We start from the raw sequence: 27981 nt of genomic DNA on the forward strand, positions 1-27981 counted from the left end.
AATGCGTTTAATTCAAGTTTCACACGAAGTAACCGACATTGGATACAAATAACAACGTACATGGTACGATGCAACCAATTATAAATGAGATACAACTTCTGCAAGTGCGTTACGCGAAATATTGCTGCACGATAAAAACTACTGCAAACAACTACCACTAGTTTAGGCGGGTTTTATTGCAATCGAGACCAGGTCCAAGTTTTAGTGTATTGGAAATCTAACAAAACACAGTGGAACATATTCACCAAACTCAGCTTTTTAGTTCATCCAATATCGACACAACTTGTTTTGCAACCAACTGATTTTTTTCATTGTAAGAGTGAGTGTGTGATAGAGCGTAATAATTTAAATGACGCAGTATCATATATGGACGGTTTTTATAAGAACGGCAAATTAGTGCATGAGGACAATTAATGATATAATAGAATATAAAAAAAACAAGTGTCGAGCTACATTGCTACCAGTGCTTTATATGTATGGTGTAACGTTTGTCTTTTACAAGAGAACAGCCACTACTATGATTACTTCGTTCCAATTTAAGCTTGATTTGTCACATTAATTTTTTCATCAAATGATACTGCTTTGTATTGCAATACACAGCCGAATGTTTTTTAAACTTGCATTTTAAGCGACAGGAAATTTGCACTTTGGAAAAATGTTTTGCGCCACCAGGCGGTCACGCTTCTCCTCTTTAATGTCCGTTGAGTGGCGCCGACAAGCATTTGTACGTCATCTTCTGTGACGTAACGGTTTTGTGAACTGCATCACTAGGTGGCACATTACATCGCTTTGTCAAATATGCTCATGGACTGGATGATCGAAGCGTCCTGTAACGAATGTGGGGTAATTGTAAATACCATTGAACATTTGGGTCGTAAACTATGTGGGAAAATGTAACAGCACAGAAGCACTTAGTTTAATTTCGTATTTGGAGTTTCGGTTTCACAAACAACATGAGAAAGATAATTGTACGGGGACGTCCCCTTCTGTAAACAGAAAAATTCTTTAAACCGTAAAATGGGGCGACTGCCTAATATTTTTTAAAATGACAAACAGGAGATTCGGTTGAATGAAAATCGGAAAAATTCGCCTTTATACCAAAATCCATCAAACCATCACCATTATCTGACCTGACTTGTGGGAGAAATAACGTTAGACCATGACGATTTTTCAAATTTAACTAATTCTGCAGTCCTTATTGAACTTACCAGACATAAAAGATTTTAAAGACGCCTGGCACCATTACGCTTAGGGTTTTACACGATGTAATTTCAGTCTGCCTGACAGATCCTTTTAATATTAATGTACACCAGGGACAACGTGGATAGGCAGCCACTGAATTCTCAGTATTACATCCCACTGCCTTGTCTCGATCAATCTTTTATATTAAAAGGCAGCGACTTCGATTGGAGGCGTGACAAAATCGCTGGAGCGGCTTGTCAGATTCGAGCAATCAGTATCACAGAAAATACCATAGGCCAATAAACAAGCAGCAGGCCCCTAATGGTAGACGCACTCATTTCATGTGATTTTACAAACTTGCTGCGCGTTCCTTAAGACGTATTTTTGTTTGTTTTAATATTGCAAGCGTTAGTTCGAGAGTAACGCAATGATAAAGTGTGTCTGGGTCCGATATTTCAAAACCTTTGTACAGACAGGTGTAAATTTCACCTCTCTGAACATTTTTACCTGCACTCAAAAGTAAAGTAAAATTACGCGACGCTATACCAAAGCTGCAATTTCACCAAAATTCGTTACGTGAGATGAAAGGTCATTTTTTAATGTTAAAATCGGATTAAATTCAAGCAACCTGAGATGTTTTGAGGAAAATTTAAACAACTCGACGATTGAAAGGAAGATTAGGTTTGTTGCCGCCAACAAAAACCTCAACTGTCTGATATCAATAATTGATGACAACACGAGCCACCAAGGAGCAGGATGTTACCTCAGCTATTATCAAGTTATTTTGCAACTTCATATCAAACAATTCTTTGTGGGTCCAAGCAATTATTGCTGGTACAAAAAAGATTATTATTTTTTTAATAACATTATTAACGAATTTACTTGTGGTGACGTCATGTGTCGTAACAATGAGTCTTATCTACGATCGGTGACGTCAGTCAGCTCAACCCCATATAATCCCGGAGCCAGAAAAATCGCTTCGTTTTTTACTGACGATAACATAAGTTTTTGCCGAAATGTTTTCAACAAATAAATCATGTCAACTTTTCAACAGTGTGTGTCAGTCTCTTCAGACTCAAAAAAGATTTAATTGTTAAAACACCGTGTTTGATTCACGCGCTTCAAACAGCCAAATTGAATTATGTAATCGAATATGAATACATTTTTTCAGTCAACAATTTCGTTTAAAATTATACTGTGTGTCGAAGTAACATTACGAAATCACGTTTTAACTTGTACGACCTAAAAGAGAATCAAAGCCAGTGCAGACTAGGCAGTGATACTGCATTTACTTTAAACTGGTAAAGGTTTCATTTGTGAAGAAAAGACCTAGAAAAAGTGACCCTGAATTAGGAATTGAAAAAAATACGCAAAATAAAACGCACAAAAAGGGACCTTTCGAAGAGTACGTGACTTCAGCAGGCTATACGTCACAATAAGGCCAGGACTGTGGGACAAAAGAAATAAAAGAATTTAAACGATCGATCGTCACCAAATGATGGCCTGACCTTCGGACAGAAAACAAGGAGAAAACAAGTGACTTTGAAAGAACGTCGATCGAAACTAAAGGTGTTAATGGTGACGCAGTTGTTTATTGACGTTCACCCATTAGTGTCCCCCATCCTTAAAGCGTTTTGTACTTTGACATTGATGTATTCTAATCGCGTTTAACAGCATTTTGTACACTGGTATTGACTGTTTTCGTAACTCCCCAACAGTTTGACAATTTTTACCACTTTCACGTAAGACTTCATGATGACAGAGTCAACTTATTACATATCTGAATATCTTTAAAATCCATTACAGATGTTGCCAGGCATAATATCAATACAAGAAAAGCTCTACTGGTCATAATTTTTGTAAATATCAAGGTTGCTACGCTGCAACCTTCACAAGGACGTACTCCTTGCCAATTATTATTTCCAGAAAAGTTTTTTGGTCAAAATACTTGTGTTTGTGCTTTGACTTACATTGTATGAACCTAAACACGTAGGTGGGATAATCTGTTCCACTTTAACGTATTACCTAAATACGGATAAGGACATTATAATGACAGAAGCAACATATGGCAAGTTCTCTAGCTTGACTTCTACTGTGTAAATCCAATCCCATTGTTGTGCAAACAACATTGAAAATAAAAATACTTCAAAAGTAACTTTTTCAGACTTGCCAGCTCTTCGTTGCCAACGTTTTTAATAAGGAATCTTAGGAACGAACTTTGTTTGCGCCATTTTAAAGAGGAATGTCTAAAAATAACAACACCGAATTCGGAAGCAAAAGTGCATGAATTATTCAAAGCGGTTTGGTTTACCGACAGGTTTTCCTGCAGTTTCATAAAAGCTTTAAACAATATGTTTTTTGGGGGAATATAGTGGCGCTAGCCTGGAACAGATTGAAGGCAGTGAGTTCATAAAGTAAAGTAGGTACGTTACTATATTTTCGGCAATTTCCCCAAAAAATATAATAAAAATAGGGATTAATACTGTTAAATCATTTGTAGAAAAAGACTTTGCGTAAAGCTGAAAAGATAAAACAAGAAACAAATGTATCTTCACATTATGATGAACTTACCTTGGAACAAGTCTCACAAAATTCGTCCATGGTGACAATTCCATCCTGGTTTTGGTCGAGTTGCGTGAATATTTTCTCTGCGTGAATCATGTAACTATCCTCTGTGATCGCAGGTTCCACATACTTTCCCATTAAGAGGTAGATTGACTTCAGTATGTCAGTCATTTCCTGAAATAAATGGGGATGGTTTACGTTGTCAATAATCTCGTCACAATACGATTTCTCACTTCTTTTGTGATGTAACCATTGTGGTTGATGTCATAAAGACGGAACGTCCAATGAAGTCGATCGGCCAACGAACCTCGCAGCAACGAAGACAAACCAATCGCAAACTCCTGTTTGAAAGCAGAAAGAATTGTTAACGGTGGGATTCGAACCCAGTATCTACGGTGTTGTTGACCCAAGACAAGTGGATGAAATTCAACCTTTCAACTTACCTCAAAGTTTACATATCCTTCTTCCTGTTGGTCGAAGGCGCGAAATACATAGTGCGCATACATATCTGCATCTGCAAGTTAAACAAGATTGCCAATCACATACTGGCAATCTAATAAAGTTGGCAATCATAAGATACACGAATTAAAAATGTATTTATATTTCATGTTAATACATTCAAGTCCAAAATATGAACAACAGTATAAGGTTATTTTATATCTAACGTTATAAATTTGTCCTCGGAAAGCACAAAATTTAGCAATATTCAGATTGCCATATTATAGTACATAGTTATTAGGTCAAAGAGCTTTAAAAACTCAATAGTTTAAACACACAAATTTTGTTGAATGCATCTCCACAGCAACAAATGGTTGCTGTTCTCCATTAATAGTTAAATTTTTACCTCCATGAGGAAAGAACTGGCAGTAGATTGATTTAAATTTCTCCTCGGTCGCAACGCCAGTCGGACATTCCTACGTGAATAAATTTAAAGAACTGTTGAGAAAAATGAGAAAATTGTTGTCAAGGGGTTAGTGTTAAAGATTGCCTGACAATTAACTTTCGGCTGATTTAGTGTGTAAGATTTCTCGTAACGTAATTTCAACCACAGAATTAATAACAGCCGTGAATGGTGCTTTGAAATTTACACTGAAATTCTTACAATAAGCAAAATCAGTCAGCTTCTTTACTGAAGACAAATATATTTCGCATTGAAATTCTTTTTTTCGCATTGAAATTCTTCAAGCTTTTTTTCCTCACAAGCATAACAAACAGTTCTTTATATTCTTCGAATAAAATATCTCGATCTCGTGTTTTGACGCTTCGGTTATTCCCCTACAATTGTCAGAGCTCGAATTAAAACAGGGTTTGCTGCTTGAAAGTTGTATTGTTATGTCTAGTATGAAGGTTGACTGTGTACGTTGACCTGGCGTCCTTGGCAGTGTACAGCTTAAGTTTGTGAAACCCATATTACAACAGCTAACCGTACGGGAACGACTTACATCATCAACCGTCTCTAGAGATCTCGCAACTATAAAGTCTTGACATTGGAGTGAGGGACGTGTATTGCTCCATGGATGGATGAGTTTAACGCTTGCTGACGATAAATTACGCTGTCCTATAATGAGTGTTAACCTCATGGTCGTTCGTTTAGCGCAAGGGTGAGGTACAAGATTACAATCGATCCGATTTATTAACTGAAATTGACGGCATTAGGGTGTAGAGAGTGTCCAGCAATACAGGGAATTTAGAAACCGATCTGCTACGTTTTACGTTTTTCGCGTGAGAAAAATGAGATTTTATTTGGGTGCAAAAAAACTTTTTCTTTCGTTTGCTCCCAATTCGAATTCACCCAACTGTAAACGGAGGCACTGGCGAATTAAAACAACGCTTTATACTCACGTTTTTGAAGTTCCGGTACAGGGTTTTTAACTCGTACTTATCGAAACCGGTTATGGAGAGGAGTTTCTCGAGACTTTCCGGCATGTAACGCACGACGGTCCGTTCCACTTCAGTGCCTTCCGCATCTGTGTAATGAAAAACACAATAATGATGATTGGATTACATTCATTTTGCTGAAAATCTTGACCAATCAACCACACCATGCCTGTAATCATATAATTTGTTTTCAATCGTAAACAAGAAACCAGTCAACCCCTGTAGATAAACCTACAAAATAATCATCAAAATCTGACAAAATTTAGCGAACAACAGATTTACAAAAGCCTGATCCCGAGTCCATTAACTTAAGTTCTTGTTAAGTTAAATAAATGTCGGTCAATGTTGTATGTAGGCATTCGAGAAGGGATTGTAAATTGTGTTTCAATGCATTTTGGGTCCAATTTCTACACGATGCATCCCAACGTCAAATCGCAGATATGCTGCTTTCCTTGGAAAAACTTAAAACCCACAGCTTCCCAAGTTGAACAACCAACATATACACAATGCACAAATTCAACCCACGGGGTCGGCGAATCAACTCAACAATATATTGAGTTACATTTACACATAAACATAGAGGATAACGTTGCAAGGGTCCAAACGCACATTTTCAACAAGCCCAACACTTCGCGGTCCTATTTACATAAGACCTGCACACTCCGGTAGCTTCCTAATATTATGACAGAGGCGCTTCACTGCGCAACAATGAGATCAAGACCACGAAAACAGGATTGTCAAATAAACCACTGAGTTAGCGCGAATCCCTGCAACGCCCAAAGAACTCTGAACAACATTTGGGCTTGCTTTTTAACTCCATATCAAAAAACAAGTACAATCTTATTATTTCACAAAGTGTACGGAACAAATCTATATCTCGATCACCAGGCAACGGATAGACCAGCGCTCCATAGCAATATACTGTAGGCTCCATGAGCTACTATCTGAACATGTCCATTACGTGTACGAGGTCCCTTGTCAATTTAAATATCCTTGCAGCGTTATAGGGTTATAAAAACGTTTGGGATACACTGAGATATTCCCATAACTCTTTAAGGTTTCGTAAAAACCCAAAGTTTAATTTCAAATCAACATATATTTGGACCAGTAGTTTCATACGTGGCAAAGACAAACGTTTCATTCCAAGGTTTTTCAGAAATAAGGTTTTTGGAATAACGCAAGCTGCGATCGTTGAAGCAAAAAAAACATTGATTGGAGGCATTAATAATAATACAGCATGGAAGGATTTAGGCCTATCCTACCTTTAGTCCAGCACTTGAGACATGGAAAGTAACGGTGCATTCGATTGAAGAGAACCATTACTACACAGGCAGCTGTAATTGCGACGCCAATCTTTTCCGTCTCCCACAAACTGTTGGGATCAGCGCTCATGCTAAGGACGCGAAACGACATCTAAGCCTTGACTTAAATATTGCCCTTCAATAACCACCTTTATTGAAAACGTAAAGCTGTTTTCAACCTGGACGCACCTGCCACATCGCGAAAAAGAGAAACGATCGAGTTATTGTGTCAGACCTTGTCCTTTTTTGTCCACTTGGTAGCTATTGTTCGACACCCGTGCCTGTACTGTTTTCGCTAGCTTTGTCTGACGAATATTTTTTTACTAAGTCCTCTGTAGTTTTAGGTTATGTGTTGACTCCACTGCGTCGGGAGTATATCGTTTGGAAAACGGCAACATTTCTATAATGAACATTGCACACATATCCCAGCAAGAAATACGATTTGCCAACATAGGCAGCAACTTATCCTAACCTGGTTCATACACGAAGAAATCTCCTGCAGAGGTAACGTTACTTAGCTGAGCGCGGGGTTTAACTTGTGGGCTGTAGTGAACCCAACATCTCAATGTGACGCATCCCAACCCACTGTAACTAAATTAAAAGCCAGTCCCTTCTCTATCTTGTGCCATTCCCCCGGGATTAAAGGTACGACGTCCATTGCCAGATTCGCATCATGTCTTTAAACGACTTTATGTCTAATACAATATCCTTCCGCTTCAGCAAGATCGCGACTAATCAGAAATGAGAAGGGGGACTGCTTGGTGTCGGGGGAATGCAAGTGGGAGCAGGTTAACTGACAATATCGCAAGGCACGACTACAAGTTTGCCATAATGGGGTCATGTAGTGATTTAGAAAGCTATTGCTTTTTGAAATGAAATGTTCATTAGGCGAAGAAGTGGAGACTTTAGACTCACGCCTACTACTATGAAATTTCCTATGTAAAGGTGGCAAAAGTATTTGTATATAGGTGTACAACATTTTTTGGCAAACAAATGATGTCACGACGCCGAAATTAAGTTTTGCCAGATCAAATAATCTCAGTTAAAAACTTCTGACAATCTGACTAATTTGTAACCTTACTGTGGGGAAACACAAACGAAAATAACTGCTAACGGTCAATTGGAAATATCAAGTCTTGCTTCTACTCCATCTGGCCAACGAACTAATCTTTCACTTTTTCATGAACGCATTAGGCCCCCAAGCTCAAAACACGCTGCCTACAAGAGGCGGATCAGGTGCAAAGCATTGGAAATCAATGCTAACAACGTCTGCTGAGGGCCTGATTGAAGGAAGGGCCCACGCGCCATCTTGCCTAAGTATAACGAAAACATTACGATGAAAGCTTGAGCCATCACACTGATGTGACGTCATAAGCGTGCGGTGTAATATTATCCGGCGACGGGTACAAAATTATGGTTAAAAGGTTGAATTATTCAACGGAGTGTGGCACGGGGGGACTTTGAACGACGCTTCGTAACCTTTTATGGCCTCTAATTGATGTAACTTGCACCCGTTCTATAGTCCTGTCAAATACCAAGCGACCTGGATATGCATATGTTCTCAATCCAACACATCGATTTTATATTTCTCATACTTGTTTGACCATTTGAAGCAAACAATTTAAAATTTTGACTAAGCGTCGCCCTTCGTCCAACTGTTCACATAAGACCTAAGTATTCCGGTTTAAGTTTTTCAACGTCATAATTTTTTGGAACGCGTCAGAGAGTAATTTGCTGAGCGCTGGTCTAAGATAAAGATTGTGGGATTGATCACTAAGTTCATTACATGCAGGGTTGCCATGCCGACATCTCAGAAAATATATGCCATTTCTTTATTTCTTATTTTTGTCATTTTTATGCTGTTTTAGCCACAGACATCCTTTTTTCAATATGTTTTGGCTCAAATAACGTTGAGTGCCTTTTCTGTTTTTAGGCAACACCACTTCTCCAATTCTTGCAACGCAACTAAAAAAACGCCATCATGTTGAAATTAATGTAAGTGTAGAGGATCATATCAAGGTAAATCGCACTTATTTTCAACTGTCCTTATCTTCGGTTTCACGTCGATGGAAACCCTGAGTATAAACAACTGTCTACACTCACACCGTACTTGTGCAGCCCTCTTCAGGCTGATTACCCAAACAGGTCATATCAACAAGGCTATTTCTAACTTGCACGAGACTCAAAAGGTTCAAATGTTTGCGAGAAATTAAGCTTAAAGCACAGTTAAGCTGCCGCATCTATAATTAATGCGGGAGGCGTCGCAGAGCTCGGGGGTGCGATGCCATCTCGTTCCACACGACATCGGGCCGCAAAGGCTGAATTCTGAAAATTAAACTTATCGAAGAGATCAATGGCAAAAACTACACAACAAACATCCTTATTGTTGAAGAAAATGTCAAGTAGTTTTTCGACTTCTTTGTCTGTGGCTGGTAGAGGCCAATAATGTCAGTTTTAGTTTGTTTAATTGTTTTAAACAAGAAACTGCATAGGTTTCAGCTGTATTTTGAAGTGCAGTTTCAAATGAAAATCGCATGCAAAATTCTTAGCCGTAGCTGGCAAGAAGACTATTTTCCCATGAGCCACCTTTATTACTGTTGTTTGAACATAAAAAACAATCATAGTTAGACTGTTTTGTCCGTTTGTGGCTTTAAACATTAGAACAGGGATTGTGTTATTATGATGATCCAGCAATAATAGAGTGGGAATTTTGCACACAAACAGAAACTTAACTCACGTTATCAAGCCTGAGAACATTTAAAAGAACTTTCTATCAGCAGGGTGGATTGATTTTTCCATTCTTAAAAGCACAAAGACAAAGCATTTAACTGAGTGGGCCTCGTACTGATATGCTATATACCTCTTGAAAATATATTCTCTTATACCTTTTCGGGGGATCATTTTCCATAATGCCGTGAGATCAATAATGCGTATCGGTTTTCAACAGATCACATTTGAGTAAAATAAATCCCCGTATTTGATTTCAATGGTGGTTTCACGCAGCAAATGTTTCAGGATTCATTTTCATCAATATAACGACTCTCTCAGCCGACAAGTCGAAATTATTAAGCCTTCAATTATATTAATCGCGTCTTTATATGTTTGCATTGGCTGAATGTACCGTTGAAGACGCTATCGCGCAATCTATCTTTGCTGCTTAATATACACAGAAATAAAGTCAATAAATGGGTGAAACCGGATGCTCCTGCAAGGAGACCAAACGTTCGCTTTTCGTAAGCAAGTGTTAACGTCCATAATTCTGCCTTTGCGCTCGCGATTGAAACAATGTATGACAACAACCCTCTAGCGGAAATTATACCCTTGATACTTATCCACTGGGTGGCGCTAAAGCCTTATCATCAAGAGTGAATCTATTTACGGCAAAAAATCAATTCGTCTGAAGCGTTTATTGCCTCTAGCGCGATTTAGCGGCAACACCACATATGCAACGAAAGCCACGCGAAGGCAGTGCAGAAAAGCTTTTTACTGGTGCTCGCCTGGCTCGACCGATGCAAGCTTCGTAAACCTCTGGATGGGATGCATATAAGCTGCAATGGGATTATCTCGGAAATTGATTTGGAGAAGACACAACTTGGCTTTAAACAACATCAACCTGTTAACACTGACCGCTTGTTTTCAACAAAGAAACAATCGGAATCCGAGGTGAACAAAAGTCCCAACAATCAAATATTAAAACAAAACACAGCCTACGGCTGAATTGACGTTTGTTACTAAACAAACACATCCTAACGACAAATGAATTTCTTTACAGCGACATTTTCCGCCCACCTGAATAAACAATATAGCTCAACCTGTCGAAGCCGGATCGATTTTCGTGAAGGTTACGGCTGATCGATTAAGTACAGAGGTAATAGCAATTGGCAATTTTACGTTGTCTGCAGATGAATCAACTCATCGATCGGCGTAGATTTACTCCCCAGCACCCGTTGAACATGGACAGAATCTTAAGAAGTTGTGGTATTTGAAAGGTCCAGGTAGCTTCATCAGGAATATATAGACCCAAAGTATCGATATCTATATTGATCACCGCACTGTATTTAACTGTGGAAAAGCCCCATCGTCGCACTTATAATCGAGTCCTTTACTTTCGGAAATACCCCCGATTTGTCTGAGGGAGAATGCAGAATTTTCATGTACTGGTTTTTCTTGATCTTGTCAATTAAGATAACCGTGTGGAAAACTGGTAGAAATGTTTTGCCCGACGTCACCACCCGTTACAAATAGCTTTCGAACAGCCGGAAGGGAATCCATATGGAAAGGTTTAAATGCCTTCCACCCCTTACTATATAAAGGATAGTCTACATGGGCAAGCCTTGACATTTTCTTCTGACTTGAGCTTCATACATTATAGCATTCCAGGAAATATAAACAAGGCACCAAAAGCCTTCTCAGTTGCAACAAACACCCAGACGTCCAAAACAGTCAAATCAAAGACTTTTAGGATATCGATTATTCGTGTCATAGAAATGGATCAAGGACCCAGATTTTTTCCAATTTCTGTCAAAGTAAGTTGGCGTTTCGAGTGGATGAAATTTTCCGAAAATTTAACAGATATAATTCATCAGTGGTTGCTTGCATGAAGGTTTCATTCTGGCATTACTGCAACTCTGAGCGGGAAAGTTTAAAAAACAAACTTTAATTTAATGCAAAGTGTGTTGGGTTTAAAAATCGCTCGGATGTTTTTGTGATGACAGCACAGAGATGTGGTCACTCACCCGTTCCGTGGTTTAATTAACGCTTGTATGCCGACTGCTAACCTCCAGCAAGCAGCTGTGTTTGCAAGCGCACTTCGGGAAGTGTGTCGTCAGTCATTACTCTTAACATGGGCGTTTATTGGATCAACAGAGCCTCAATTCCCATGGGGAGCGCAGCAACTTGTTGTAAAAGAACATCACAGAGAAAGTTTAATTAAATTAAATCTTGTTTGCCAGCGACTGCTGTGTCATCGGCTGCAACTGGTGCGGCCAAAACAACAGCGATTGAACTTGTTTTACCGTGGACGGTGACATTTACAGCAAATTCCATTGATTTAAGTAAATTTATCAACATGGCAATACGTCACACAAAAGGTCAAGGCATTTTTGATGGGCTGAACCAACACAAAAAAAGCATCAGCCAATCTACTTTTGCAGATAAAACAACACTTGAAAATAATATGCAACTTTGCCAACACCAACTTGGTGACCCAGTAAACGATGCATGTTTCTCTTTCTCCCATTTACGCCACAGGACTTTATAAACATTTCATGTACGAACGAGCAATGAGCCATAAAGATCCGTGAGTTGCAGACCCTGTTTCGATCCGTCAGGTCTTATCAGTGCAGAAACACATTTAGGTGCGGAAATCTTGTACATAATTACCTTACAAGAAATAGAAAAACAAAGCTAATACGCTAATCAATATTAGCAAACTTTTCGAACACTCGTGTGGTCATCAACAGTTTTGTTCGAAACCTTTGTTTATGATGATTAGCGTATCAGCTTTGGATTTCTATTTCGAACAAACACATAAATAACCCCAAATATGAAATCTCTTCCAGGCTACAAAGAAGAAACATAATTACTTGTAAACTTACCTGGAATAGATTCTTCCATTTTCTCAGGTTTTTTCCGGAAAACTTTTTGAACGCAATGTGATACCTGCCTGCCCCAACCACACATCTCACCATAAGATAACGATTGGAAAATTCTCTTTCAGGCAATCACAGATAAAAGCAACTGCACAGACTAACAGATATCAAGTTCCGCAACTTACAATCTATGTGTAACGACCTGAAGGACAGGTTAAATCCAAGCACGTCCTGCAGATGAACCGAAAGCGTAGACACGACCTCCAGGTCCTATTCGTTCAGTCCGCCCGTGGCTTTAAACACACACTTGGTTGATAAAATCGATTGCAAAGCTCGATTGGCAACTGAAGAAGGTCAACGTATTCCCCATGTGACTGCACAGAGGCGAAAGCAAAGCCCTCTCGTCCGCTTCACCGGAGACGCGAAGCTAATGCATAAACACACCCATCGCGCAGATGTTCCACGTCCGTTTTTTGCTTAAGTGACGTCACAATACAACAAATAATCACTTCCTTTGTGACATGTTTCAAATTCTGAACCGCTTACGGTTGATTTTTGAACCCCCCATACAACAGTTAGTCATCGTTTAAAGTTAAATTGTATACAAACTGGTCATAGACAAAACCGCACCATAACTTTTGCTACAGTTTTCACAAAAGTAGTCAAATCAACATCATCAAGCACAACACAACATATAAAGGTTCGGTAGCCGGTAAACAAAATACAAGGAACCATTAGGTTTGAACCCGCACGACCCCGACCGCTATTTGTAATCTCAGAAGAGATTTCAAAACGACATTCGATCGTTGCAGTCGACTTTAATTATACGAGTCAACGATTGTGATGGGTTCTCTGTGCTCCCTTGGTGCAGACAACTGTAAACTTTCCTCACGGTTCAATCCACATTCACTCGTACCTGGGGTTGCTATCGATGTGGGACCGAAAATAAAGGACGACGGAAAAGGAATGCGATTTGCCTTCAATGATCGGGGGCACATTCGAAATTTCAGCATGATGATGTTATTTTTTTGCCGTGATTTGGCAAAAAAATCTTGGCAAAAAGCACTTACGTTTAACTTGGTTTGAGCAAATAATATTCAACACAAGGACCTTGTGGCTACAAATGCTGCCCAACAAACGAACTCTCAGTCACAAGTAAGGGCAAATCTCTGAAATAAGGACGCTCACATTTTCTGAGATGTCGACCATCAACATTTTGACAAAAAGTAGAAACTACACCGGTACGGCAATATACGTAACACATATCCCCATACGATTAGCATATCGTATTTACACACATAGATAACTTTTTGCTCAATTGAATGGGAGACAATGCAGAAATAATACCATGCTTTTGCATAGCAAGCATGCGAAAGCATGGTATTATTTCTGCGTTGTCTGATTACGTTGGTGGAGATCTTTTACGTATGTGAAGGTCGCCTAACAAGTTGTGCGCTTGCGCACCAGTGTACCTTGGCCACAATATACCCAATGAAACCACTGAGCTCCTGTAGCTCAGTTGGTGGAGCGTTGGGCCTGGTTAGCCCAGGGTTGTGAGTTCAAACCTCACCGGAAGCTTGATTTTTCAGATCTCGCTCCGACTTGTCGGGATAAGTGGCCGATCCAGCTTGGCTCATGATTGAATGAGAGACTGTTCTATATAACATTTTAATGGATGTATCTGCTGGGTTGTTGGATGTACTGCTGGGTACAGGAAGTGTTCGTCACTTCGTGTTAGCAGCAATTAAACCGCAGTGATAAAGTTAATGCGTTTTAGAACAATAAACTCATACAAAGTTTTTTATTGCAAAAATCTACAAAGATCATCTTTCAATTTGCCCTTATTACTGGCTGTGGGGTAACGCAGATTGGCAAGGAACTTTTTACAACGAAATTACGTTGGGTTTATCACAAAAACACTTCGTATTTGCATTTCGGTAAAACCGAGTAATTTTTTTTATTACAGGTTATTTGGCCATTTATGGATTTTAATAATAGTATATGAGCAGGGCGCCGTGATTAACGTTGTCAATAGCGAACAACAGAACACTCACAAATGAAGCCCGCCACCGTGCGGATGGAAATTTCATATTGCGAATACCGTCAGATGTCAAAAAAGGTTGGGCTATACCCCACTTTAAACCTACACCAACGTATTTTCGGTTTTGGTTACCCGACCGATACCAAGTAGAAACATGGCCGAGATTCTTGCCCAGGACATCCTGGATTCGAACCCCGGTGCGAAAATAAAACCGATTATGCAGTTTCGCGTTTGGGTCGTAGAAGTATTGCAATGTAAACCACATCACATACGTTTGCTTTAAGAGTGATCTATTTGCGTTTCTGTGTCAAATGTCACAACAATATTGTTCACGAAGGGATGGGTTGGATACCACTAGAGGTCGCAGCAGAAAATGAATAATTATTGAAGGGAGAAAACGGCTGAAGTTCGTCGAATTTAATCAACGACTTTGTATTTAAACTTTACGGAATCGATAAATAATAACAAAAACTTTGGAATGAAAGTGCTGGCTGAAATCTACTTGCCAGAAATCGTGGTTGAAAAATGTTTATAAATATACTTTTAAAAAAAACATCTTGGTTAAGTAGCAATCTAGGCCAGTCCCAGGAATCACTTTTAGGCCAGTCCTAGGAATGTTTGCTGGAAACTGGAATGTATGTCCAGAATCTCTCGAATCGATCAGAAACATACTGGATGAATTATTAAAAAATGACTTTAGTATTGCGTGTGTGGATGTAAACTACAACTGCAGATAATAAGCTGGCGAACACTGTTATTTCAGTAATAATGCACAAAAGAAGCACTTGCAGGATCTACCTGGTAAAATTCATCTACATATTGTTTACCCTATTGGCAACGTCACAACCTTATTCAAATAGATTCATTGAAATACATATTTAATTTTATTTTTCAAATCACAAATCTGATCGTAGGTTGAACACTGGGATGGCGAAAAACAAAACTCATCCGAAAATAAAATCGATCACAAAAGTTCTCAGCACTAGAAACTACCACAAACTGATGTGAAATATTCATATCGATTTGAATGCGGAGTGATCCTTTTTGTATTACGCGAAGCTGTTTGTTTTATTGCAGTGTGCGTATCGGTAGTCTCCAAACGCACGTGGCGTATATTGATTGGCTGACGAGCTCTGCAGTTGGTTTAGGACTCAAAAGAAACTTGCGTGCTTTTTTAATCACATGAAATATTAAAGACACGTGACAGGGGGTGGAAGAAGTGGAAGATTGCAACTATTTTGTGGGCGGTCTGTGGTCGACAAGAAGTCATTTGTGACAATTAGTCACGATCGACCGACGGTGCTTGTGATTTCAGTAGCAAATAAATTGACAACTACGCACTGCAGGTCTGTAACATGGTTTTCCAACACGTTACTGCGCGAACAATCCATACAGAAAAATGTGTAGAATATGAAAACTTATATCATGATGCACATAACACCGAAATGTGGTACCACGGAAATGACGTTACGACTTTGCATGGGCGCCAGACTCGATAACCCTTATGGTTTTATCAGTGCCTATTTTATGTATCGTTGATGTGCGTAGTAAATTTGCTTGCAAAATAAATATTATTTGATTTAGAACTGTTCCAATAGGATTATCAGAAACAAAGTCCCCGAAGTGTCAAAAAAATTTTGTTCAACATTTTTGCAAAGACTGTGTTATCTGATATCCGATGAGATGAAGGTTTATCTAGACAATATCGTCCGTAAACTCTACAGTGCTCAAAAAAACCTTGAGCGACATTTAACAAGTCGTCGGAAAATCACGGAATAATTAAGTAGACGCACCCAGAGGGAGGACAAAGATTTAATCTAAGATCCAAGAAACTTTCTAAAGCAGCGACGTGTGATTTTGATATACTACTGACAACACAAAATATTTTTTCAAAAAATGACTAATTATATCCAAATAATAAACCAAAAAAAGGTTAAAAAAACTGATAGTTTGATATTTCATTGAAGTTTTCTGATTTCAATTTCACGACTGATTTCCTTCTGCATTCAACATGATAAAAAAAATCCAGTCTAATGCCCGGAGTCTGAAAATCTTCAACTTAAACAAAAATAATAAAGCATTTCAGCGCTCATTATCAACTGGTATCTTTAAACGTTATTTTACAACGCGTTTCAATCATTGTACCGTTTACCTAATTTGACGCTGCAAACTAAACAGTAAAAAAAATATTTCATCAGGCTGTACGTGTAATTCCAAATTGCAATAGTGAAATGACGGTGATTAAAAAGTAAAGGTTTTCTTTTGGTGCAGGTCACAATCACCTGACAGGGTATTGGCAGGTTTTAGGACAGCAAGTATGCGTCTCTCAGCTTTGTCATTTGCTATTTTTATGAATAAAACGGCAAAGAAACCACCAGAAGATCAATAATGCAATGACAGAGCGTCCTTCTATCAAGACAAATGAATATCATGCCTTCACCCTGCTTCCTGTATCTAATATAATATATTTCCATCCACAAATTTTATTAAATTTTATTTGAATAAATTGGTTTGCAATCGGCCAAAGCTGGTTACCTAAATTATGACACTTTTTGTAGTTTGTTGCCGAAACCGATTTCTTTTGATAAGTTTGTTTTAAGTTCGCCGATTACAGCGTTATTCAGTTTTTTTTACTTTGCCGGCAACAATCACATTAAGGGGTTGAAATTTCCAATTCCTACGCGGGGAATAAGTCCACCGTAAGCAAAACTAGAAAAAGACGTCGAACACACTGCAATAAGATAATGTGTCAAATTTGTGGTGCTTTCAAAAACATAGATTTGAGGTCATCGCGAATCACCTTTCGCAACCCATGCCTCACAGGAATTTGTTGAGTCATAATTGAGGAAACGAATTACACAGAATCACACGTTCGATGGACACAGAACCAACTTCCCAGGGGCCTTGTGTTCACACAAGCGCCGAACCGTAAACTTACAGCGTCTTTCGGTCAAGTACTCAGTACAGGTGACGTTACCCCTCATTGGGCTTCTAACTTATCAGCAGTGTGACAAGAACGTTGTCACTGGCAGATAAAACTTTTCAAATACCACAGAATGCCAGCAAATATACGAAAAATAAACATTGCGTGCTGTGAAATGGTATCTTTTTAATTATGTACACAAACTATAAAACTTTATTATTTTCCAAGTTGTAATATTTTAAGTTGTAACAATATTTGGAAAAAAATGAGTTTGAGTTGCTACTGTGTTTTACATTATGCTATAATAGGTATATTCGAAATAGCGGTACTTTATATATACAGCATGTCGTACTACCAAAAGCTTCATTTTATGTTGACACATTTTTTTATCCAGACAGCAGGAGATTTAGTGCGGATACGTAAACACATTGTAGTTGTTCCCATAGAAGTGGTTGTTAAACAGCGACGTGGTAAGAACCTGGATATTTTTAACATCTGAAAGGCATTAAATCCGGGAAAAAGCGAATATTTACGTAATGTATTTTTTTAAAACAGACCTCGACGTCTCGTGTAAAGTTTGCCACACAGAGTATGGGTTGGTTATAAGAAGCAAAGATTCCGTTTCGTTTGTCAAACTGTATCACAAAGTGAAACTATGAGAAGAAAAATGAAATAAAACTATACTATAACAGAAGTTGATATACTATCAGGTGTATACCGTTCCTAATTTTATGTTGTTGAAACCCAACAACGTTAAATCGAATTTCTTTGCCAACATGCAACGATCACACAATGGTTGTCGTACACCCCTGTCCTGCATACATCAATATCATTTTAAAATAAATACCAAACCGTGACCTTGACGCACGTGCAAGGTCGCACAGAACCACAAACCATGTCGACAAACATCACTTAAGACCTGCGAATGTAAACATGGAGGCCAAAATGGCCAATTTGAGGTCGACTGACTCACATCAAAGTGTAAGATGAGGAAGAAGGTTTTCCTTTAAACGTGTCAAAACAAAATTGATTTTTAAGTTCCAAGCCGACACTCTTATTACCCATATTAAAGTAGCTTTCCCTACAAATAAACAAACGAGTAAAGTTAGTGCAAAATAAAACAGGGTGTTACAAAAAATTTGGCCCAAATCCCTAAAACGTCTATTCTTTTCTGCTATAAAGACCCCTTGGCCCTTCCCCAGTTTCAAACCAATTCTTGTTCAATAATTACCCAAGAAACTGTAGTTTTTTATTCCCTCAGCACAAAGATCCTACAAATCCCAACAGGGCTTTAAGGCAACACGAACCTAACCGCCCACAGTTAGTATGTCACAACAATCTACCACATAACCAGAACAACACAATTGAACCAAAACTGAAAATGCGGCAATCTTGGGGCAAAGTGGACGCCAAAGACAACAAACTTAAGTTTTGTCGGGTCGCATTTTTTTGAGACACAAAAGACTTAGAATACAACTGTACAGATGAGCCGTACGGGATATTTAACACCATGGATGGTGAACTACGGGGTGTCTTTTTACAAACCGCTGAAACATGCAAAGGTTCGGGCAAACCCTTCCCAACCGCAAAGACGATCTTTCGACGCGCTGACAAGCCAGGAATCTCATTTGGGAACGGGTTTTTAATAACTGCCAGTCAAGGCTGAAGGCATACTCGTAGCATTATATTAAACCAAGCTTGACACGGAATGCTTCGCTTCGCCACATTTATAAACGTATTTGAAACGTGACGATTTGAACACAGTCACTTTGGTCATGTCGAAACCAAGAAATTTGTTTGGTTGCAAAAACAGATGGATTAAGGAGTCAATTTCTTTGTTATTTTTACCACAATGCGCAATGACAACATGTTTGAATTCGGTTAAATGCGCTATAATGATTGTTGTAACAACATATCTCGGCTGTACGAATGGATGTATTTACGTCCATTTCATGTAGCAGGAAAAAGCGTCAAAGCATTGATATGTTAAGCAACACACATACTATGTGTACACTGCAGTTCACGCCGCGTTCATATATTCCACGACAGTATACGAGTTATAAATCTCATTAAAATATGTATTCCAGCTGTGGGTTGTGTTTCGTAATCGACAAACGAAATGAAAACCACGATTCAGTGTCATTGGGAAGTTCGTAAGACGTCAATGATGTTGAAGAACAAATATCGCTGAATCAATGAAACCGTAGAGATTGACAATCCAAAGCGAAACCACTGGGGCGTTACGGCGAAATAAATTGCTCACCTCGTTTAGTCTGAATCATTCCGTACCTTCCGAGCAAACGGAACAACAGCAGAAGGCCAAGGAAAGTCAACAGCATTTCGAAGCCCTGCAAATCACCGGTGAACTTCATGACTTTTGCTGAAAACCAACTAAGCCTCGTATCCTGGAGGTTTCTCGCCGTCAAAATACCATTTCCACGCCATGCGCCGTCTAAAAATCGTTTCACGCATGCACGCGCTTCCTCGAGATAGAAGGTTCCTCGCAAAGAGTACGGGGGCACTTTTTTCTCGCCCAAGGTCGCGTTTTACTCCAGTAACTACCGCACACGGCCTCTGAAAGGAGACCAAACGAGCTCATTTGTTGCCAAACTTCATTTTAAGGCAATTATAGTCTGACTTCATTCTCAGGCAAACTCATCGAGTGTAGTTTTTCGTCGAAGAACAAAACGGGGAATTCTCATTACCTTTGCCCAGATTTTAATTGCTGCTGTCATACCTTAGTACAATACAACGCATGGTTATTTATTTACCTATAATATAGTTTCAAACATGCGCATTAAGGTTTGGCTTCAACAAATCTTCACATTCCTTGGAAACGTATTCGCTCAACTATGCACAGTTTTATAATAAGTAAGTAATATGAATTCTGTGAGCTGCAGACAGATGGCAACTGTTTCGACGTAGAAGCTCGCGCCAGTGCAGCTTCGTTAACTCTTCTAAATGACGTTGCCGACCAAAAGGCCAGGCAAAGACTTGCACTTTGTGGTGACTATTCAATCACCATCACAATACAGTTTGTAATATCTCACAAACACCCCACCGCGCTGGGGTTTTACAACACAACGGTGACTATATAGGTCAAAGATGAACCTGTGACCATGCGGAGTTCAAAGATACAGGGTCGATTTTTTTCTGTTGTGATTGGGATTCCCCACTACCGTTAAACGCATGTCAAGCGTTAGGTCAGGATTTAGTGAAACGAGTTTCAAACGTGGAGGTGAACCAGTGGTGCAGGAATAAAAGTAATTCACCTCGTGAATAAGAAATACTACCTTCATCTTAATTACATGGACACTGTTGACTGCACGAGAATCTTTCGATTAAATGCAAAGTAATGCAACTGCTGATGAAAAAAATCTTCCCATTCTTATAAAATTTGCATGACTTTGCACCAAATGTGGTGGCTTGCACAGATTGCCACTTGCAAAGAAATATGTCTAAATTGTGGAGCTGCATCATGGGTTTGTTGATACCAAAGGTCATAAAGTCAACGTCGCCAGTGAAAGCTCCAAAAACTGTGTTTGTTTTTCACAACAAATGTTATGATAAATCGTTGCTTCCGAAGCCCGGAGGCATAAGATGTTTAGCGGGCCAATGAATAAAACACAAGGTGCACTTAATGGTTTTGTGGTAAAATATGAAGCGAACGCGCGTGTTCCTGCCTTTCATTATTCATGCGGCGATTGCCTTCTCCTCCCAGCCGGCCACAGCTTGTCATCACAATGCAAAAGATGGGCGGCATATTATGAAACGCAAAATCCTGCTTTAAGTAGGCGGCGGTTTTGCGGTTTAAGCATGACGTTTAGGGACACGGGGCATCTAATTGCCTTTTAATTATGTGTACCGGCACGTGAATCGGGGCAGTTGGCCCCATTCAAGATTGACGTCAATTGGCTCATGACGCAAGACGGATTAGCGTCGCTATGGCTACAGAAGTTATATATGGGTTGTATGAGAATAATCCCTTGCTGAGGAAGACTTTTTGTGGAGCCACGAAGAGCATTCATGGAAAGCAAAGCACAGATTTCTTTGTTATTAAGTTAAACACATTTCTGTTCAAAAGCTGTTCAACTGTTCAAAAACATTTTATGTCTTTCTTGTGTAAAAAATTTCATCTTCAAGATGTTTCGGTTGCGAAACTACGACACTCGCTCAGTCATTTCACATTGCGATATTTGCATTCCTACTTAGAAAAACATGTACCGACAGAACAGAGCCATCACTGTCTTTGTACACAAGCTAGTGGGCCAGTGCGAGACTGACGCATGTAGCAATGCTGCCCACTACCGAGAAAAAGTCAACAGCCGCAATAGCAGCTAGGTGTCGCAAGCAACCCCCCCCCCCCAAAGACACAATATCAGTACAAAAGCTGAAATAGGTGGAAATTTGACGACTTCAAAACCTATGTCATACAAGAACGTTTAAAGAAATGAAACGGCCCTAAAGCGACACAACGATAATTATTTTAATATATTTTTCAAGCAACTGGTTCAGTTTAAGGACATGGACAAACTACACATTTGCTTACTTGTTTTTTTGCCCTCCAGCATGGCAAGAATCCTGTGTCCCAGACCGATTGCACAAGACCTTAAGTTATCCTGCAGAGGTTTGCAAACCTTGCACTTCCCATTGTTCCCGGAAGAGCTGCTATCGATCGACCCCAGTCTTCCTGATTGAAAAACTTTACCATGCGGATATTCTCCCCCGCAAGCTCCGAGTTCTCTCTCCTCCCAGTGAGAAAATCTTCGCTCATCAGGATTAGCAGGTGCGGACTTTCTTCTCGTTACAGCGAGAGGTTGCGCGTTTACTACGAGACTGTCGTGATCGATGCTTCCGCGCAAAAAGAGTGCGGTCTCCCCTCCGCATACTATGCGGTCCTCTTCCCCACTTTCAGATGAGCGCTGGTATCTCGATTTGAATGACGTCACAATAGATTCGCGACTGCGCGAGGGAGCACTTTGTGGACGGTGCATCATGTACAAACAAAAGTGTCTTTCCTTCAAGCTCCGTTCAGTCAAGCTTTTAAAGTAATTATATTTTGTGTTTGGTCTTATTTAACAGAATGTGGTCATCAGCATCGAGTTTTGCTATCAACAAAAACAAGGGTCTGTAAATATTTTTATGGCGTTTTTCACAGTATGTTCCACAAACCCCAGGGTTTCATAAATAGGAAGGGTTCCCTGAGCTATTAATTAATTTTGGCTACAGCTGATTTACTAGAAGTTTCTGATGTAATAAGTACCAACTTAAAAGAATACACCAAAAAAATCACACATATACACGTGCATATCGAACCTAACCAATTGACCCATGATGCGCGTTGTGTCGCAACAAAGAAAGGATTGTTTACCTTCATTATTACAGAAACAATACAAAGTGAGATCATTTTGTTTCAAATAAACCAAACATTTTATATTTCATGGCGGACGACTGCGTTTTCGATGCATAAATTTATTTTCAAATTTAATGCGGCCCGCGGGTTGTCTGCAATGCAGCCCTGCTGCAGGCTGACAGAGCTTAACGTGATTGATCAAGCGTCATAGATTGGTTGTGACGTAAATAAAGGACAACGCCATAGGGATTATCTTCGATTATATACGTGCGAACTATTGATTAACTTTAACGATCCGGTTGGCAGATTACTTACCCGGATATTGATATAGGCTCATAATGGACAGTCAACAATACTAGTCTGGTGAACTTGGCTACAAACACAATCAGACAGGAAGAAAATATGTTTGTAGTTGTTTGGGTTTTTACAGTTTATTTTGGAAATTATTTCACGTGTAATTTTGCGTGAAAACCCAGCCGATGCTTTCACGTTAGCTAAAGGATTAAACATTTAACCAAAATTAATTTTAACAATTTTAATCATTGGAAGACTTTGCAAATCTTCACGACAAACAATATAGGCCAAATTCATTTGCAAACGTTTCGATCAAACGCATCTACAATTATTCTCAAAGGAGAATGTGGCAATTGGACAAAACAGTAAACAATATAACCTTGGTTCTCGTTACTGGAATTTGTTCCAATCTATTCCATCACGCGTGGGTTGCAACCTCTATATACAGTTTATGCATACAAGACGACATCATGTCAATTTCTCCAAATACAACCTATGCCCTGATTACCAAATTATTCTGAAAAAAACGACTAACAAACCATACAAGAACATTCTTATCTAATAAAAACACGAACCAATCAAGCAAAACCCATTTACACGTGACACAAAATCAATCCTTAAACACCTTCAGAAGACTGGCTGATCAAGACTGCTTTCAACTGGTAACACACAGTGAAATGAAGCTAGATTGTTTCTCACATCATAATTAAATAGGATAAACTGGCATTGTTGCGTAACACTGACTTATATCACGTTACTTCTTCTGCACGTGACACAACGTGGCGGGAAAACGCTTCACAGATTGAATTTATACTTGGATGTTAGATGTATACTGTACACAGCAGGCAGTTGGGTCATCGATTAAGTCTACAAAAGCAGCAGTATAGTTTTAACAAACAACGCAGGTAGGTATAAATATTCTGTTCACTGTAGTCTGTTACTTTACCAATATTTCTAAACCTCAAACTCGCTATCCAAAATCGTGTTTTGGTAGCCACCCTTGTGATTAACGTTGGCAATGACTTTCAAAACAACTTACAAAGTCCAATGCAACGTATATTATTCAAGTCGAGCTAATGCTGGAGCCGCTTCAGTCCTACACAAATGCAACTTTTTGCCTCTTGCAAAGCGGAAGCAGGTGGTTTCCCTGATATAATTTGGATTGCAACCTGCGAGTGCACAATTTCTTATATTTGATTGACTTCAATCCTTTTCTGACAACTTCAATATGAGAACGCCAGCAATGTGTTATTTGTCTTTGCACTTAAAAGCAACTGTGAAGCGTCAATATGTCCGTGACGCCACGAAAAAGGAAGTTCCATTAAAAAAATCGATTAGTAAAATTGAGTGATCAATTTTCCTCCCATCTCGGTCTCACACGGTTTGCGGTATTGAACGTTCGATGTCTCGACCAGTACACAAGCAAAGATTAGCAAGATTTATTAGACTTTTCGAATCGATCTTGTAATGCGGCCTGGTGCAGCAGCCAATAGAAATTATTCCCATTACTCAGTCTTTATTTTTGTTCAATCCTCAAATAAACTTTTTTACACAGTTTTTTGTGTATTTTTTTGGGAAAATTTGTGAATACTAAACACATGCATACAAGTATAAACATTACAAAAACCTGCTATTTAAGATTTATTTCATAATAACATAGTTTAGATGTCACACAAAGCGTTACGTTACGCCTTTAAAACAGAACCAGTAGACTGGCATCGCAATATTTTAACTGACGAACTGACTATATTTCGGAAATACGCAATCATCGGCTGCCGCGCGATGGGGATAGAGGGTAGATTTGCTTTTGTAAAAATTACAATGTCCAGAAAATATCAAATTCTGACGCGGAGGGAGAGGGCTTCAAAAGGTTTTGATGGCATATGATAATGCTTTAGGTATGTTGAGAGTTATTCTTCCAAGTTGGAAAACCACAACCAGATTTTTACCATTTGAACAAAAATGCCATAACCATTTACAGCGCATAAACTTTCTCCGAGGATTTTATTTTGATTAGACTGAAGCACATTACATGATAACCTCTTGATGGACGAACGGCAAAATGTCTTAAAAAACAACTACCGTCGATACTCACTGTCCAATCCTTCACTAATCAGCAAGACAATCCAGTAATGGATTTCACATTCTCATGTAGTTGATTTCATCAAAGTTTAATGAGCTCTTGTCATGTAACACAAGTAAGGTTAAAGCTTTTGTTTAACATAAATTGATTAGCTTAGCGAGCATCGGACAGAACATTTGACCTTCAAAGCAGCAAAACCACGTGTTTTGACCTTGCGAGATGCCTGATTATGACGTAAGAGAATTATTGTGCTTGCTATAATAGAGAAGTTCTACAGTGTTTTGTTTCGTCCATTGCGATAAAGATGTTTCTTCAGTAAAGTCTTCATTTGTTCTATTTCAATAAGTGATACTGATGATGACTACATGCATAGGCGAAACATATTTCTATAAATTGAAAACCTTTTAAATCAATGACATTGGATTTATCACAGAAGTTGTAATAACTAGGTATGTTTTTGTACATATCATCTCACAAAAAGGTTATATCCTGTCTGTCAAAATAGACGTATAGTCTTCCACAAAAACAGCATGTAAACTTGCGAGATCAGGTATTGTTAGTTTAGAATATCAACAAAAACCACCACCCTTAACACGATAAAAAAGTGCTTACTGGTTGCTACAACATCAATAGTGCAAGCAACTTGCTGCACAGAGTAGAGTTTTCTGGAAAACCTTTATCACACGCGACAAGCCCAAGATAGAAATAAGTCGACTTTGTAATCGACACCTTTGCGCTTAATGCCGTGAATTAGTTTCGAAAGGCTTTAAGTCATCGCTCACAGAAACGCTTTCCAGCTTTTTGGTGACAAGAAATTCAAACTCTTTCAAACCGGACTAGAACATAACATGGCTCTTCTAGCAATGCAAAACCACTTTTGAACCACTTTTGTCATGCCTGAACCTTCATTGACCAGGCAAAATTAAACTCTTTGTTGTTACAAATCTAAAATATGAACAAAGCGTGGAGACTGGCTCATTTCTTGGCAAATAATTTGGTGAAATAGTCACCTAGCCCGTATAATAGACAGAACTTTAACACACAAACAAAGACATTTCAAGGCCAATTTTCCCAACAGGTTTTATTTACTTTTCGGTTGGTTTAATCTGTGATGAAAAACCTCCTCAGCAGCGGTTTTCACCCTGGTAAGCAACGAAAGGTTCAATGCTAAAAAAATACTTTTCACACCAAACCGTGAAACCTGATTTACTTGCAAATATGAGAACTTCGTAATATTAAAGTCGGCGTAGCATTAATTATGTACAATCGTGACATTAATAATGCATGCGGGAATCTCCTTCAACTGGCCTCTGTCCATTCCCTTTGGGCAAAGAAAATTTCTTCCACAACATTTCTTGCAACACTCTATTCAGTTTTTGGTTACCGTTACCATGGAACTACCGACCGAATGCTTTAATTATTAAGTAGGATTTGGCTTTCGTTTCACTCACGCAAATGCCATAGCGTGAAGCGGAAACGAAAACTCTGTTTCAGTGAATTTTCTTCCAAAACGCGTGTAAAGCACAAGTGGTAAAACGAAACACGGCTCGTGCGAAAATGTTTGAGAGCAAGTTGGTAAATTCTACAACTGATGTGAATACGCGTCATGTTTCTTTACTTATTATATTATTGCCCCCTCACCCCTACACTCACACCTACGCACATAGGAAACACGATGTGTTGACAAAACAATTCACAATGTTTAACCTGTCAGAGAAGCTATTATAATTTGTAATGTAAGTCCTGTCACAACCAATCATGTCGAACAACAATATTTTGAAATCCAAAAATCGTATCAGAAATCTAAAGTTACTATTCACAAAACACCGAAAACGTCTCACATATGATTCGGTAGCCGTATTTAGATTCGACAGAATATTGAAATATACCTACTTTCACGTCGCTAATAATAAGCGTGTTCAATCACGAAGACACTAAAAATAGTGCATTTAAAAACAAGGGTCTCTATAGCAACAACATATAGGATGAGACACTTGCAGGTTTAATACAGTGCCAATGTTGAACTGCATTGCTTTGGTATGGCTACCAGGCATTAAATTTACAACAGAACTGATCTTCTGGCAAAATTTAACGTATGCGTTTGTTTGTTTTTCTGACGATTCGTCTGACACACAACGAGATTTTATCAGGGTGTTAACCTCGCATTTCAAACCAACACGACACTCAAAAGCACCAAAAAGAAAAAAGGACACGCTAAGTACCCTTGTGAAATCACGTGATGAGGTTAAAACACACATTGGGAGGCGAATTTTAACTACATGTTGCACTGCATAGAAAATGCTTCAATGTAGAAACCTTTCCCAACGTCCCGACCTGAGCCATCTCATATTCATCAAATACTATATCTTCACACGCAGCATCAACATAAATGCCCACTCACCTTCATAATCATCGTCGTCTGAATCCAAATTGCCTGGATTCGGCATGCAGCAAAAATCCAAGCAGCGAAACACGAAGCACCGACTGATAATCCTCTCTACCGCACACTTGCGGTTTCGTCGACGGGTCCTGTGTGTTCGCCTGGGGACGCTCACGAACCTGTTGTTTTCCTTCAAGTAGCCGTGGTTCACGTTCCGACAGTTCATTGTTGGGTTTCGCAACAAAAGTTTTAGTTTATGTCAGAGTTACTAAAATATTCCTGGCACCTGCGAATAAACAAAGCAACGCATTGCCAAAAAACGTTGTTTGTCACACATACATGTGCATTTTGCATACGACACCTAAAAAAACGCTTGACCAATACAAAGTG

The 27981-nt window shown here is 39.0% G+C and overlaps 1 protein-coding gene across 5 annotated transcripts; it reads right to left on the reverse strand.

Annotated features, from left to right (window-relative positions):
• LOC145891763 (A-type potassium channel modulatory protein KCNIP1-like) lies at positions 1-27790 on the reverse strand. Of its 5 annotated transcripts, none has more exons than XM_082981953.1 (7): positions 22031-22493; positions 5590-5714; positions 4592-4661; positions 4191-4261; positions 3981-4088; positions 3754-3921; positions 1-827 (listed from the first exon to the last, which is right to left on the reverse strand). In XM_082981953.1, exons 1-7 carry the CDS (start codon positions 22476-22478, stop codon positions 780-782), a joined length of 1038 nt encoding a protein of 345 aa, XP_082838079.1. In that variant the 5' UTR covers positions 22479-22493; the 3' UTR covers positions 1-779. The 5 variants fall into 5 exon arrangements, with proteins under 5 accessions (XP_082838079.1, XP_082838084.1, XP_082838081.1 ...); XM_082981958.1 differs by lacking the exon at positions 22031-22493 and adding an exon at positions 27613-27790 and having other exon boundaries at positions 3-827; XM_082981955.1 differs by lacking the exon at positions 22031-22493 and adding an exon at positions 19745-19925 and having other exon boundaries at positions 3-827.
• Between the last annotated feature and the right edge of the window lie 191 nt (positions 27791-27981).

This window comes from Ascidia mentula, chromosome 1 (assembly GCF_947561715.1).
Source record: "Ascidia mentula chromosome 1, kaAscMent1.1, whole genome shotgun sequence".
NCBI lineage: Eukaryota > Metazoa > Chordata > Ascidiacea > Phlebobranchia > Ascidiidae > Ascidia > Ascidia mentula.